The sequence below is a fragment of the Chlamydotis macqueenii genome, chromosome 5 (assembly GCF_036417535.1).
Source record: "Chlamydotis macqueenii isolate bChlMac1 chromosome 5, bChlMac1.mat, whole genome shotgun sequence".
Classification (NCBI taxonomy): domain Eukaryota; kingdom Metazoa; phylum Chordata; class Aves; order Otidiformes; family Otididae; genus Chlamydotis; species Chlamydotis macqueenii.
In genome coordinates, this window is record NC_141560.1 from 19,954,015 (window position 1) to 19,967,775 (window position 13,761).

At 37.6% G+C, this 13,761-nt stretch overlaps 1 protein-coding gene across 2 annotated transcripts in view; it reads left to right on the forward strand.

Moving 5' to 3' along the window:
* PTPN21 (protein tyrosine phosphatase non-receptor type 21) overlaps positions 1-11,943 on the forward strand; it is a 42,787-nt gene extending 30,844 nt beyond the window's left edge. Inside the window, exons 15-20 of one of the 2 annotated variants that reach the window (XR_015258649.1) lie at positions 2,100-2,321; positions 3,070-3,198; positions 3,496-3,730; positions 4,295-4,455; positions 5,299-5,551; positions 6,501-11,943. Coding sequence is in view for 1 of the 2 variants with exons in the window: in XM_086748597.1 (XP_086604723.1) it covers positions 2,100-2,321; positions 3,070-3,198; positions 3,496-3,730; positions 4,295-4,455; positions 5,299-5,427 (876 nt within the window). In the remaining variant the exon portion in view is untranslated. Of the gene's footprint in view, positions 1-2,099; positions 2,322-3,069; positions 3,199-3,495; positions 3,731-4,294; positions 4,456-5,298 lie in introns of both variants that reach the window. The other variant, XM_086748597.1, reaches the window with a different exon arrangement.
* The last annotated feature ends 1,818 nt before the right edge of the window (positions 11,944-13,761 follow it).

The window sequence follows — 13,761 nt, forward strand, 5'->3', positions numbered from 1 at the left end:
TTTTATAGTTAAATTGCATCCCTGGGGTACAGCTTTTGCAGATTGTTTTTATCTGATTTCCTCACGTGGATCCCCGAAAATATAGATGGTGTAGTGTGATCTGTAGAAATTTTTAACTAGGTAAAAGATGTCAGATCCCTGAGAGAACATCAGGTTCTAGAATTAGAGGATCATTCTTTGACAAATATAGGACTTACCTGCTTGTGTCAGGGTAGCCAGCGTCAGTAAATAAACTTCAGCCTGCCTTGTATATCATTAAGTAAGTGCAGGAAAGTGAAATACAGTCAATATCCAGCCTGTGAAGGGGTTTCTACAACAGTGCTGTTATCACACATCTGACAAGGGAACAATTAGGTTCACCAAGGTCTACAGTGATAACTATACATTCTGCGACCAGTGGTCTCTTTAGAATCCAATTCTGAGCATTGTTGGGCATCCTCAATGGCAGACCCCCCTCTAGCTCAATTTGTTGACAGTCACTGGACAGGGATGAGAACCTGAAAGAACCTGCTCTCACCAGCTGCAGGTTTAAGCAATAGGCCAAGAAAATTAATTGCAAGTCACACAGTAGAAATTCAGTCTTGGAGTTTGGAGGCTCGTAATGAGATCCATACGAGGGAGATTTGACTGTTCCATTTCAACACAGCTGAAGTTCTTTTTTAGCTATATGTATATGCTCTGTAAAGATGCTAACGGACAGAAATTAACATTGTGGTATTAAGGTACAGTTCTACATTTAGTGTTTGTGTTGGTCATTGATTACTTCCAGCCATCTCTTCCTGGATTGGCCTTTTACTGAATTCAGTCCTATTATTATTCAGCTAGCTCTGCCCAAAGTGTTGAAGTAAAAGAAGAACCCATAAAATCAAGTTATGAAAAAGACATGTCATTCGACTTTCTCTTCAGGCAGTCATGTAGAGGCAGAATAGATACCACAAAATGGCAGTAATTACTAAAGCAGTTGGGAAGAGGCAATGCAAAGCAGACATGTGACATGAAAGAAAGTTCAGATTACAGATATTTTAGAAGACAACTTGAAAGTTGATTCAATGCCTGTTTCATTGCTCATCTTCATGTTATTATCAGTTTAAATGAGGGAATTTAGCCTAAAGATAATAAAGGAGTTTGTACAGTTGATGTATTCATGTGCAAATTGCATATGATTGAGGTTTTACACCTTCCTCTGCAGCATTTGGCATTACGGTTATTTGATACGAGACACTTTTTGATCTGATACCACAGAGCAGTTGCTGTGAGAGGCTGGGGACATGTGACATAGATGAAATTTTCTGGCTAAAATCTTACATATTATTCGTCTAATTATTGTTGGCAAAGAGATGCTGAAATTCCAGAAGTGTCTTATGATTTAGAAAGAACTTGCTTTCGAAATAATAAATCAGGAGGAGGAGGGGGAGAGGCAAGAGTGAGTGGTTTATTGAGTAGAACAGATTGAATTATATTAGTAGAAAAAATCCTGGATTTATACCTCAGCTGCAGCACAAGGTTCTAACAAAGTTTTGCTGCTCTATGGAAAGTTTACTATCTTCAGACTAAGAAAATGTGGAATATTGGTAGTGAATGATTAGCTGATTGATTGAGTTTTTAGTTTTTCTCTGTCCAAATGAAAAGTTGACTTAACTTTTTTTTTTTTTAATTACAAGGTTAAAGGAGACCTTTTCAAATGATGCAATCTAACGTACTGTATTGAGCAGGACGATTAATGAGTATGTCTTGTTCAAAGGTATTTGAGGTGGTTTGTAGTATAGAATAGCTACCTGGTTTCACCAAATATTTATTTGCCCAACTAGGTTGTATTTATAGAAACTGTGAACTAATTTTTCTTTCACCAGTGGTATCCACAGTCTTTGTGACCTAATGAAGTAAAACAGGCTGCTTAGTTTTCACTTAACAAAATTCCTGCTAGTTAGAGTTGCTTCTGATTATTCTGATATGTTTATAAAAACATTAATAGTTGGAAAAGCATTGAAAAAGTATATAGGAGAGGAAAATACATACATTTTATTGTTTGTGAGTTCTCTGTTAAAATAGGCTCATATTAGGATGTGACTTTATATGGTTACCTATGTTCTGTTTTTCAGTGTAAATTTCTGGAACAACGGTTAGAGCAGGGGATGGTGTTTACTGAATATGAGCGCATTCAGAAAAAAAGACTTATAGATGGTGAGTGCTCAATAGCTCGGCTTCCTGAAAATGCTGAAAGAAACCGCTTCCAGGATGTCCTTCCTTACGATGATACCAGAGTAGAGCTAGTTCCAACCAAAGAAAATAACACGGGTTACATCAATGCATCTCATATCAAGGTAAGAGAAAATACTGTTGGAGAAATGTTTTCCTGTTCATGTGGTAACTAAAAATGGATTTGTCTGTTGGTTTTGGTTTGGTCAGAAGAGTGAGAATCCCTCCATTCCCTCTCTTTCCCTCCTTCTACAGAGATTTCTTTGGGGAAACGAGGGACCTGTTTTTTCCTCATTACCTAGAATAATGGAGGGTTAATTATTGGAGAGATCTTAGGCATTTCGCTTCTGTATTGCTATATTGTCTCCTTTCTCCCTCTCATCTCTCTGTGGATTGGTGCTAACAGAAGGCATGTCTGTTCTTCCCGGACTTAAGAAGGCAAATAGCTTTATAAATCATAGTTTCTGTACTTCAACTCATTCACAAATTTTGAGTAACTCTTGTGACCCTTCTCAAACAAGATAGTATTTACAGCACCAGGGTGTGAAAGCTTCTCTAAACCCGTATTGGCCAGAATACCTTATATTCACAAAAGAGAAATACAATTTCATTTAGTTACTTTTACATTATGCTTATGATGTACAATACATTTATTTAGCTATGTGCTATATAATTTTAAACGTTTTCTATCTCCTGCATCTGATGTGACAAGATGCAGCTAAAAAATGGGAAGCAGATATAACTCACAGTGGGCTCCTACTTCAGCAGCGTTGCTGCCTTTTTTTTTCAATTTGTACATCTTCAAATTGCAGACTTAAAAATTGGGGAAAGGAGTTTTCAGTAATTACTAATCTAATATCTTTCTTTTTACAGATCTCTGTTGGTGGCATAGAGTGGGATTACATTGCTACGCAGGGCCCTTTGCAGAATACATGTCAGGATTTCTGGCAGATGATCTGGGAACAAGGGATTGCCATCATAGCTATGGTGACGGCAGAGGAAGTGAGTATAAACCGAGTCAGGTTTCTTCCAGAAATTCCGCAATTATTTTGTTATGATCTGTTAGAGGAAGGGGATCTTTGCTCCAACAATTTCTAGTGACTTGTTTGCCATTCTGTCTTGCTGTCTTTGGGAGAAAGATGTGAATTTGCAAACTCTTTCTGCTGAAAAGTTTGTTTACTCAGTGAGAAACCATAACACTGTAGTAGTATTTAATAGAGGAGAGATACAGTTGTTACAGGAGCATTGGTTGCATGAGTGTTCTTATGTTTGTTGTTAAGCAAGTGTTTTACTTTTAAGGAAAGTGGGCGAGAAAAGAGCTTCAGATACTGGCCGCGTCTTGGTTCAAGACACAACACTGTAACATATGGGAGATTTAAGATTACCACACGATTCCGTACTGACTCAGGCTGCTATGCAACTACGGGTTTGAAGATTAAACATCTTCTCACAGGACAGGAGAGAACAGTTTGGCATCTGCAGTATACTGACTGGCCAGAGCATGGCTGTCCAGAGGATTTAAAAGGATTTCTCTGTAAGTTGTATTTAATAGCTTTGGTTTGCGGTTGGTTGTTGTTGTTTTTTTTTTTTTCCTTTTCTTAATACTTCCTAAAATGACTGCTATATATGAATTAGCTTTTGGTAACTATGCCAAACATTCTGATGAAAAATATTTCTTCACACTAGCAAGAGATACTGAATTGTATTTTTGGCAAGAAAACACTTGGCAGTTTGTTAAAGTGACTGTTTAAATCTAAAGCCAAATGTATAATTTAATAAAAGGTCAGACAGATAGAATAAAACATAATTGCATCTCATACTACACATTTGAGTTTGTTCCAGCAGTAGCAAGATGGCCACAGCCACCTTTGGTGGGGAACAGGGTAACAAGGCAAGGAAAGCCTTACAAAAGTTAGCTGATCTTTATCGATCTGTATTGCTTTGGTTGGAATATGACTTGTGATTTATACAGTATGTAATTTTTCTGTGGGATGTCATTTGTTAAATTTTACTTTTCTGGTGGTCATACAGTGTAATAGCATGGCTTCTGGGGCTTTATCTCCTAAATTTATTATTCTTATCTTATTGAACTTAATAGCATACTTGGAAGAGATACAGTCAGTGCGGCGCCATACAAACAGCACAGCGGATCCTAAAAACTCTAATCCTCCTGTACTGGTACATTGCAGTGCAGGTGTAGGACGAACAGGAGTGGTCATACTGTCAGAGATCATGATCGCTTGCTTGGAACACAATGAGGTGAACCCTTTTTCTTTCTTGTGCTTTGAATAATGTTAGGTAGTAGAAGAGTAAATAACCCACTAATGAATATTTTATGGCTGTGCATCTGAGCTTTCCAAAGATATGGTCTCTGGAAGAGCCCTTACAACTATGGTTGAAAGAGCTCTTGGCAATTCGACAGAACTTTTTAATCTGTTAGAATTGCCCACTTACATACTAGGTACTGGAATGCTCGTTTTGATTCTTGACTCCATGAGATGTTGAATCACTGAGTGCAACAAGGTATGCACTAGACTACTAAACCTATGTCAGGATTTTGCCCTGACTTTGACACTTTTACTTCATGCCTTAGTTGTAATGGATAGTATTCCGGAACATGCTTTGTAGTCAGTCTCTGTGCTTCGTATTAAATATTTTTTCCTAAGTGTAGTAGTATGTGCAGTATCAGTCTCAGCAGAGGACAAAGCAGGAGTTTAATGCAATAAAACCTGGCCTTACAGTTGTAAAGTGTTTATTAATAATATAATATGCCAGCTGAGACTCAACAAACTGATTGTTGTGTATCCCTGTCCTAACATGGTTACAGACTTTTGCAGCCATTAGATTTGGGAAGACCCGTACTCCATGAGGTAGGCAAGTTCCTGTTATGCATATTTCACAAATGAGGAAGTTGAGGAAGGCATGGTCAGTGGTGTAGTGAAGTCGATACTGCAGGCATAGGCAATGAATTGTCAGAGCTGAAATTAAAGCAGCGGATTCTGCCCTTATGTCACTGGTACTGCTCTGAACCTTCTGCTGAGATAGTACAAGCCAGTCTGCATGCTCACCAGTCATTTGTAATGGCTTGTTCTCTTCCTGCAGATGCTGGACATCCCACGAGTGCTGGACATGTTGAGGCAGCAAAGAATGATGATGGTGCAGACTCTTTCGCAGTACACTTTCGTCTATGGAGTTCTCATTCAGTTTCTCAAAAGTTCTAGACTTATATAATCCCTGCCACTTCCTAAGGGACACTGCGAGCGTTTACAGAAAGAAAATTACAGTTGTCCAGGCAGACCTGCTCTCACTGGTGTTTTCCTCGTATGATGAATCACACAGTTACCTTTTAGGGCTAGTATGTGACTGTTAAGTGCAAGTCAGTGTGACAGTCTGCAAAGCAGGATCTTCTCTGGACTAAATTCTTCCTATGTTCAGCTGCAGTCATACTAGGGAATGATTTTACTTGTCCTGGTCTGTAGTATTTGCATACATTCTTTAGAGTGCTGTTACTCTGGGCAAAATAAGTGTCTTATGGAGTGGAAGGACATGGCACCATTTTACTAACATTATGTTTTAAAACATAATTGTTAACTGCGCGAAACCTAAAATCTGGAGATACACCTGGGGTGAGAAACCTGCTCCGTAGGAATGTCAAGGTCTTACACAGTTTCATTCTGCTTTCAATTTTATATTTAGAGCAATACATCTATATTTTTAAAAATGAACTTTTGGTTTTCTCTGGTTTACTGAGCAAACTTAGCAGCTCTTAGATATTTTAAGCTATTGCTTTAAGGACAGTTATTTTTGTATTCAGCATTTTTTTAATTAAAAAAAAACCACAACTCCACAACCCAAAACTTTTTAAACAGCATAATATTTTCAGAGGAGAAGACTGACAATATTTGAACTAACTTTTCAAAAAAATCATTCAGAAAATACTAGGGGAAGCTATTGGTTGTCAGTTGTAGTGCTGTGTAATAGAACTGACAGGTGAAAGACGGTGTTAACTGTTGATAACTTCCATTTGAGCGGAGGCGTATTTATCTTTTGAGTTGTGGGCAACAAGCAGGGGAAAAATATTATCTACAAGGTTATTGGAAAGAAATGGACGAGAGAAAGTGCATACTCAGTATTATTCATATATTTAGAGGACAGTTTGATTTTACTGGCTGAAATCAAAGTGGATGCAAATGTTTTAAGCACTTTTTTTTTTGCTCTGTTATTTATGTAGTTAAACTTAGAAACTATAATCATGCATTGTTTCATATGGTAATATACCATTACTAACCTGTTATTTTAGGAAGAGCCTTTTAAGTTGATGAAGTGAGAGAACCAGAATTGGAGTAAGAAGGTGCATAGTGGTGAAGTGGAAATGATTGTGTGAAACATAATGGAAGAGGTGTGGCAGCTATGATTGCTGGTTTACACATTGCAAAGATGACCATTAAAAACGTTTATATTTCCAGTGAAGAAAGCCTTTAAAGTGCTGGCAGTTTCTATAGAGTCCTCCAGATTATTTTGGCAGTACTGGAACAGATTTTGATAATGCTGTGCAGCATTGCAATGAAGAATATCTCCAGAAGTCATTTGAAAAGACCTGCAGGATGTAAGAGCTCTTAGAGGTAACACTGGAGATGTGGATATTTTAGTAGCTGTGTAGGTAGCTGAGTCAATGGCTGTGGCATGGACCTGAAGATGAGTCGTACCTTTGGTAGTTTCTGTTTTGTCCCATGCGTCTGGTCTAATGATGGTATCCCTAAATAATCCTCTGTCTGTGACCTTCAAATGGGGACAGTGTGGTTTTACCTGCATTTTCAAGTGTTTTGAGATGCTGAGTTGAAAATCTCTGTTCCAAAGTGAGCTATTAGTTTATAGATACCTGGTTTAATTTTTAAAAACCCCTATGGTAGACCAGTCTGCAGACATATTTAAGTGTCCATTTCCCTTGATACCTGCGTAGCGAAATGAAATGAAACTGAATGTGATTTTTATCACTGGTGAAATTACATTATTTTTCTGAGCAAGAGTTTGGAAACTATTATGAATAATTAAAACCCTTTCAAAGCAATAATTGTCTCCCAAAACATTAATTAAGAGTAAGAAATAGGTTGCCTCAATTTCCTCTGTAATAAGCTGCTTCTACAAAGAAAAACAAATGGTCCAAATGACATTGTGCTAATATGTTATTCTATACAAAATGTATTACTTGAAAGTACCTGATGTTAATCTGATGCATTTGGTCTGCTTTCAGGCAGTCTGAATTGTTCTGCTCTCAGTAAATGTTAAGATTGAATATTTTATATGGGGCAGAAAAATGTTCTTTTTGTAACTATAAAATGACTAGGACGTATTAACTGTCAAATGTAAAACTGGAACACCAGAGGAAATCAGCTTGTGAGGGCTGATTTTTTTATATATAAATCTTGCAAACAAACCGATTTGACATACCTGTGTTAACAGAAGTCTTGAAAGAAGCAAAGATACTTAAGTATTTGTATCATGCTGTGTTTTAAAAACATTGCAACTTTTTGCCAGAGTTCACTTCTATCTTCAGAAATATTTTTTGAATGGGAATGTATGCTCTAAAGTGTAGCTTGTATCATTTCCATTTCTAAAGTTTGGACTATGATCTTCATAACCCGATACATGCAGCTTTTAATGAAAGTATATACAACCACAATTTCAAGCAACAATTTTTAGCTGTTTGGCAGTTACTGGGACAGAACATCAGCTGTGAGGCATTAAAAGAAGCGGTTAAAATCAGCAGTTTAATCCAAAATCTAGGGGATTATCTGAGGTGGTGAGGAAATGTGTCTCTTTCAGCTTTCTTTTCTGTTTTGCTGAAAGAAGTTGTGTTCACTTTTAGAGGCGGTTGCTCACTAATCTGGTAGTCACAGTCTTTTTTTAAGCAGAACACTGCTACCTCCTCCACTTCAGCTTTCAGATCTGTCCATCAGCAGTCCATTTTTGCATTAATAGACTTGACCTTAATAGGCTTGACTTTACGTGAGTTTTCCTACTGAAGATAGCAGGATTGCTTTTGTGTCTAAGCATAGGGCGCCAAGCGAGCATTGAAAATGAGCTGGTTTTCTTCTAAAGATACCAAATGAAAATAAACTTCACAACCTCCTGTAACAAAATTAATTTTAAAGCCATTTTTTAGATTTTCAGTTAGCTGGTAAAAGAAAATTCAGTTTTTAGCACTTTGTTCTAAGCCTTGAAAAGGGATGCTTTTTACATGTAGTTGCACTGAAGTGTTGGACATTATAAGAACATCCGCTGTCCAAATCCAGTCACAGTGTGAGCCAGAGGTGGATTTATTTGTCAAAAGCTTAGAATTCTGCTATAAGCCTGTCCATTTTGCCAAATGTGCTTCTGTTTTTATGGGGATGAAACCAGATTATTATGCAAGATTTGAGCTGACTGTTTTTAGTAAGAAAGTTGTAAGAAGACATTCTTGCAGTAAATGGCAAAGATGATGCTGATCTCTAGGGATATCAGAGCTCTCAGGGATAAATAAAGGTGCTATGTACTGTCAAGAGACAGATTTGACTGTCTCTTTTGGGCTAGGTGGAAAATGCTTTTTAGGATCAAATTCTATGAAGAGTCAGGAGAAGAACCCACAAATTGTAGTAAGGGCTTTTGCGCATTTGGTTTCTTTCTTTGCACATTTTGGTTGCACTGATGAGAGATTTTTTTTTTTTTTTTGGTCCAGTGAATCTTTATAGTCTTGGGCTAGCAGCTCTTCTCTAAGAATGTAAGTCAGAGCCCTGTTCGTTGCAAAGATGTCACTGACTTAGCAGGCTTAGCTGTAGGCTACAAATCACTCTTCACCCCGCTCGGTGAGATAGAAGCTCCATGGCACACAGCGGAGTTCTGCATAGCTTTTCTGCAGCCTGCACAGCAGTGCTCTCCTTTTTCTGCTGTCCCCCATGAAGAGCAGGAAAAGTTTTATGCCTTAGTATTTCTCTCGTTGTGATACCTTTTGCACAGGTGGACAGTAAAAACTACAAGTGCAGGGTGCTGTGGTTTATATCTAGAAATACATTTAGTTCAAAGCAGATGAGCAAGGCAGAGTTCCTACAATTTCTGTGGATGAAAAGCTGCTCTAAGTTATCTTCAACATTTAGGAAAAAAAAAAGTAAAGCAATAACAAAAATAAAATAAATGTATATTAAAATGGAAAAAATTAACGGCGTTTTGAGAAATGTATTTTTGGCTCCTTTTGTAATCCTGTGGGTGACATTTGGAGCAACTTTCTCCAAAAATAGCTTCTTAAGTTTGATAAGTAAGACTACCTAAGGCTGCTGCTACATTTTTCTTGTTGGAGCAGCTCTAAAAGTTGAGTGGCTCATAGATTTCAATGGCTCTGGACCAAACTTGGGAACTGCAGGGTTGTTTATCATGCAAGCTAGCTGCGTAATGAGACCGCAGTTTCAGTATCAGTACCATTACTAAAACCCTGGACTTAAAATAATGAACTTGTTACTATATTTCAATAGTTAGTTCAAATTATTAATTGAAAAGAAATAACACTTCAGTTGCTAAGAACTCTGTGCTTTAAAGTGTAGGTTTTGGTGGGGTTTTTTTGGTTGGTTTGTTTGTTGGTTTGTTTTTTTTTTTTTCAATAACTGTGAATCATGCAAAGCCAGAGCCCAGTCCTGCAAGATGGAAAATTCTTGCAGTTCTTCCTGATACTGTAGGAATTAAAATGGGCTTATTGCCAATGAAAGCTTGAGCCCTTAAAGCATGAGTATTCACATCTCTGCTTTAAATTTAAATACAGATTACAAGAATTAACCAAAAGAATGCAGCAGGAATGTGCATACATGAAGGTAGAGCATTCAAAGGAAAAGTAGCTGAGATAATTCAGAAGAAATTCTCATGTGAAAGGACAGAATGTTGGAAGTAGAGAGTGAGGATTTGAGGAATGGCTGAAGGCATTTGGAGGAGGATTGGGAATGTTTTGTATCCCAAGTAGAGCTGCTAGAAGGATTTGATTCATATGGTATGTTTTTCATGGCATGGTTAGGGTAAGTGAACATGCAGTCACAGGGTTTTTTTTTTTACTGGCTTTTTAAAATGTGATTTTTGAAACTCCAAATATTTTTTTTTCCAGAGGCTCTGTTATTTTTACATATCTTCCTTTCCAAATGTATTTAATGCAATCTGTCAGCTCAGTTTCTGTTTACTTATTAAAGGTCAGATTTTTCAAATTGTGGTCTCTGGTTTTACACGTGCAAACTGCAGGGGCGATAGGCATACATGCAATTTTGCAGTGATAATTTCTAATAGATGCAGGTTAGATGATTTGAAAGTCTCAGTGCTTTATGAATGCAGCCAGGTGTTTACAGTAGGTGTGAAATGCACCAGGTTAAGGCTGGGCTGAAAATCGGGCCCTTGAAATGTGGTATTTAACACGTGCTTAGAAAATATGTTGCAATGCAGCATTTGCAATACAGCAATACTAAAACTTCAGAGAATCTCTAATACTAGGCTAAGGTAAGGGAAAAAATCTTAAACTTTCAAAAGCTGTTGCAAACATGTCTGTAAAAAAAAAAAAAAAAATTCTCAGTAAGATCCTGTTGGGGACCAGCTAACTTGGTGCATTCTCTTGGCATCACATGTGTTACTTTAAGGTCTACAGGGGCTGAAGAAAGAAGGGTTCGTTAACTTCCATGAGCATTTCAAAAAACAGTTGCTAAATGGCCTTTGGTTCTATTCTTTACTATTTTCCACATGATGCTGCGTTCAGTGGTGAAGAATAACCTCCAGTGTATTTGTTCTTTAGAAGTCCATTCTTTAGCTCTAATTGAGGAACGAAAATAGAAATCAAATGCAAAGAATCTAATGAGTAGAGTTTACAAAATATCCAGCCTGTGACAAGTTAGAGTGCAAGTCTGTAGATACCGTAACGTTATTTTGGTTCAGATACGTGGCAATCAAAACTACCAAATTATTAATTTTATGAGCACAGTTTCAGAAGGTGCCTAGCCTTTATAAAGGGAATTTAAATGCTGTTTTTCCATTAGGAAATATTTAGTTAAAATTAAGAGACTTTTAAAATACTTTGAAGACTTTGCCAGTGCCATTATTTTTTAGAATGGGAGGAAGCCTGATGGGGAAAAAAACATGTAAAATCCTCTAGTGTGTCACTTTGCTAATCCTGGATTCTGACAGATAAGGTGTATGTATGCTCTTTACAAAGACACTTTCTTAAATTGCTTTGAAATACCCAACATATCTGTCCTCTTTATGGCCGATCTAGAGGGACTTGGATGGAAATTTTAGAGGCTTGACCTGGCAAATCAGTAAGTATGTACACTCCTGCACATTGCTGAAATTTCTTCATCCAGTTAAAGCAAATGGGTGTTTGAAGTCCTTTCAGCAATTTTGTAGGATTGAGTCCTTACTGTCAGAGGAGTGCAGGATCTGGCTCCATTTCCTTCCTTTTTCATTTGAGCCAGTAGGCAAGGATTTAAATGGGACTTTTTTTAAATGGTAGCAAACATGAAGTATTATTTTCTAGTTCTAAGCTAGTGGTTAACATGTCTATTTTTGCTGTCTTGCCACCAATACTGTAAAAATGTATAATCAAAACAGCTTTAATTCTTGTAAAACTGAAATTGGTTTGTAAAACAATGTACAAATTGTGTTTCATAGGCAGAAAAGCTTGTATTACTGAATGTAATATATGTGAAATGAATATAGTCTATTTTTGCCATGGAAATAAATATTTGAAGCAACTATGAGTTTTCATGTTTCCATTATTAAAAGAAAAATCAGTCAACTTAGTTTTAGTGTGTAGTCCTAGGCTGGGACTTGACCTTCTGTACACAGAGGTGTTACCCCTCTTCTGAAGTGCTGCAAGTAGTGTCCTGCATCTCAGTATGAAGATAAAATTTGTACTGTCAAATACTGATAGCTGTCATCTTTGTGGCAGGCAAGCCTTACGCCTTCTACTGCTACCCTGTCATTGTTGTTTATAATGTTTTGCATTTTCTAAAGCTATTTTTAGTATTGAACATTCAATTTCCCTATAACCTTTAAGTGGAGAAGGGATCAAAAGGTTTTGAAAGCTGAAAAACCCTTTCCAAAAGCACATGAGAAAGGAAACGGTCAATTGTATACGTAGTATCATTGGAGCTGCTACCAGTAACTAACAGTGAAGTTTTTCTTCATTTTGTAATTGACATTTAGTCAAAAATGGAGGTGATGCAGAAGACTTGCTGTATTACACCTCATGCAGCACAACCACATGACAACATGATAAATTAATTGCACACTGGACATTGCAATTTCACACTGGACAACTGCATTTCCACTGTCTTTGCTAAATGCCTGGTGCATTGCCCACTTAACTGTATCAGGAACTATCAGGCTTTTAATTAAAATTCGTCTTCCAGGTATGCTCAATTTGATGGCATTAACTTAAGGTAAGACAGTAACATACAAGCTATCTACGTGCTTGTCTGATCAGTTCCCAAGTCCTCGGGAATGTTCTCTGCAACAATTGTTGTGGGCAAAACTCTCTTATTTGACGTAGATTCAAAATCAGAAGAGGAAAATGCGACTTCTCAGAGTCCTAGGTACGTGGTAAAAACATCCAGCAGTTCCACTCAGACTTATATTGGTTGTAGACCTGGGGCAAAGGTTTCTACAGAAACCTGTTTCCCCTTAGCAATCCAAATTGGTCTAAACTGTAGCTGGAAGTTTTATGTGTTATGATGACTCTGTTTAGGATCTGATCTATTTATTTATTTAGTTATTTATTTATTTAATATCCATTCCTTTTCCCTGAGGGGTCAATGACAGCATATAACCGTGTATATTCTCTCTCCACTATTTTTATGAGCATCCCCTGGAAGGCTGGACTCTGTATGAAGACAGAAGCTGTCCAGTGCCATGGAAACATTGCCAGTTTACCTCCTGCAGCCTGAGAACTACTTGTGGATGATCACAATTTGTGAGTACAATGGGAACGTCGCTTACACACGTACTGACAGGAGAATGGTGTTGCAGGAGAGTTGGAACTGAGTGAGGACTGGATGAAAGGTCCTCACTCTGAACTAAGCAAGTTATTTCATATCACTGTGTTGTATCCCAATGGCTCTGTCCGATTCTCAGGCAAGTTGAACTTTCTATCATCAGAACTCGCATTGGAGTCAGTTCTGTGGCTCCAGTGGAACATAATGCTTAGGGAAATGGTGCTTCTGATACTTAAAGGCTAGTTCTGTCACTGTTGCAGTTGTTTTAAACTAGCCTCATTAATTCAAAGAAAAAACAAGCGTAAGTAGGAAAGGTGTGAGCCTGGGACTATTTCATTACAAAACTTCCTTATCTTTCAAAGCTGCACAGGGTTGAAGACATGTTGTAACATTTCAGTTCATGGCATTCTTCAGGAGCTTTTCTGAAGCAAGAACTTCAGGGCACATGTGTGTTCCTGGGCACTCCGCTTGCAAAAGGGCACAGCATCAATGTGGGAGCTAGAAAGGGTAGAGCTTAGAAAAATTCTGTCCCGTTTCCAGTCAATCACCACATCTCCCAGACTAATCTGCATGACAA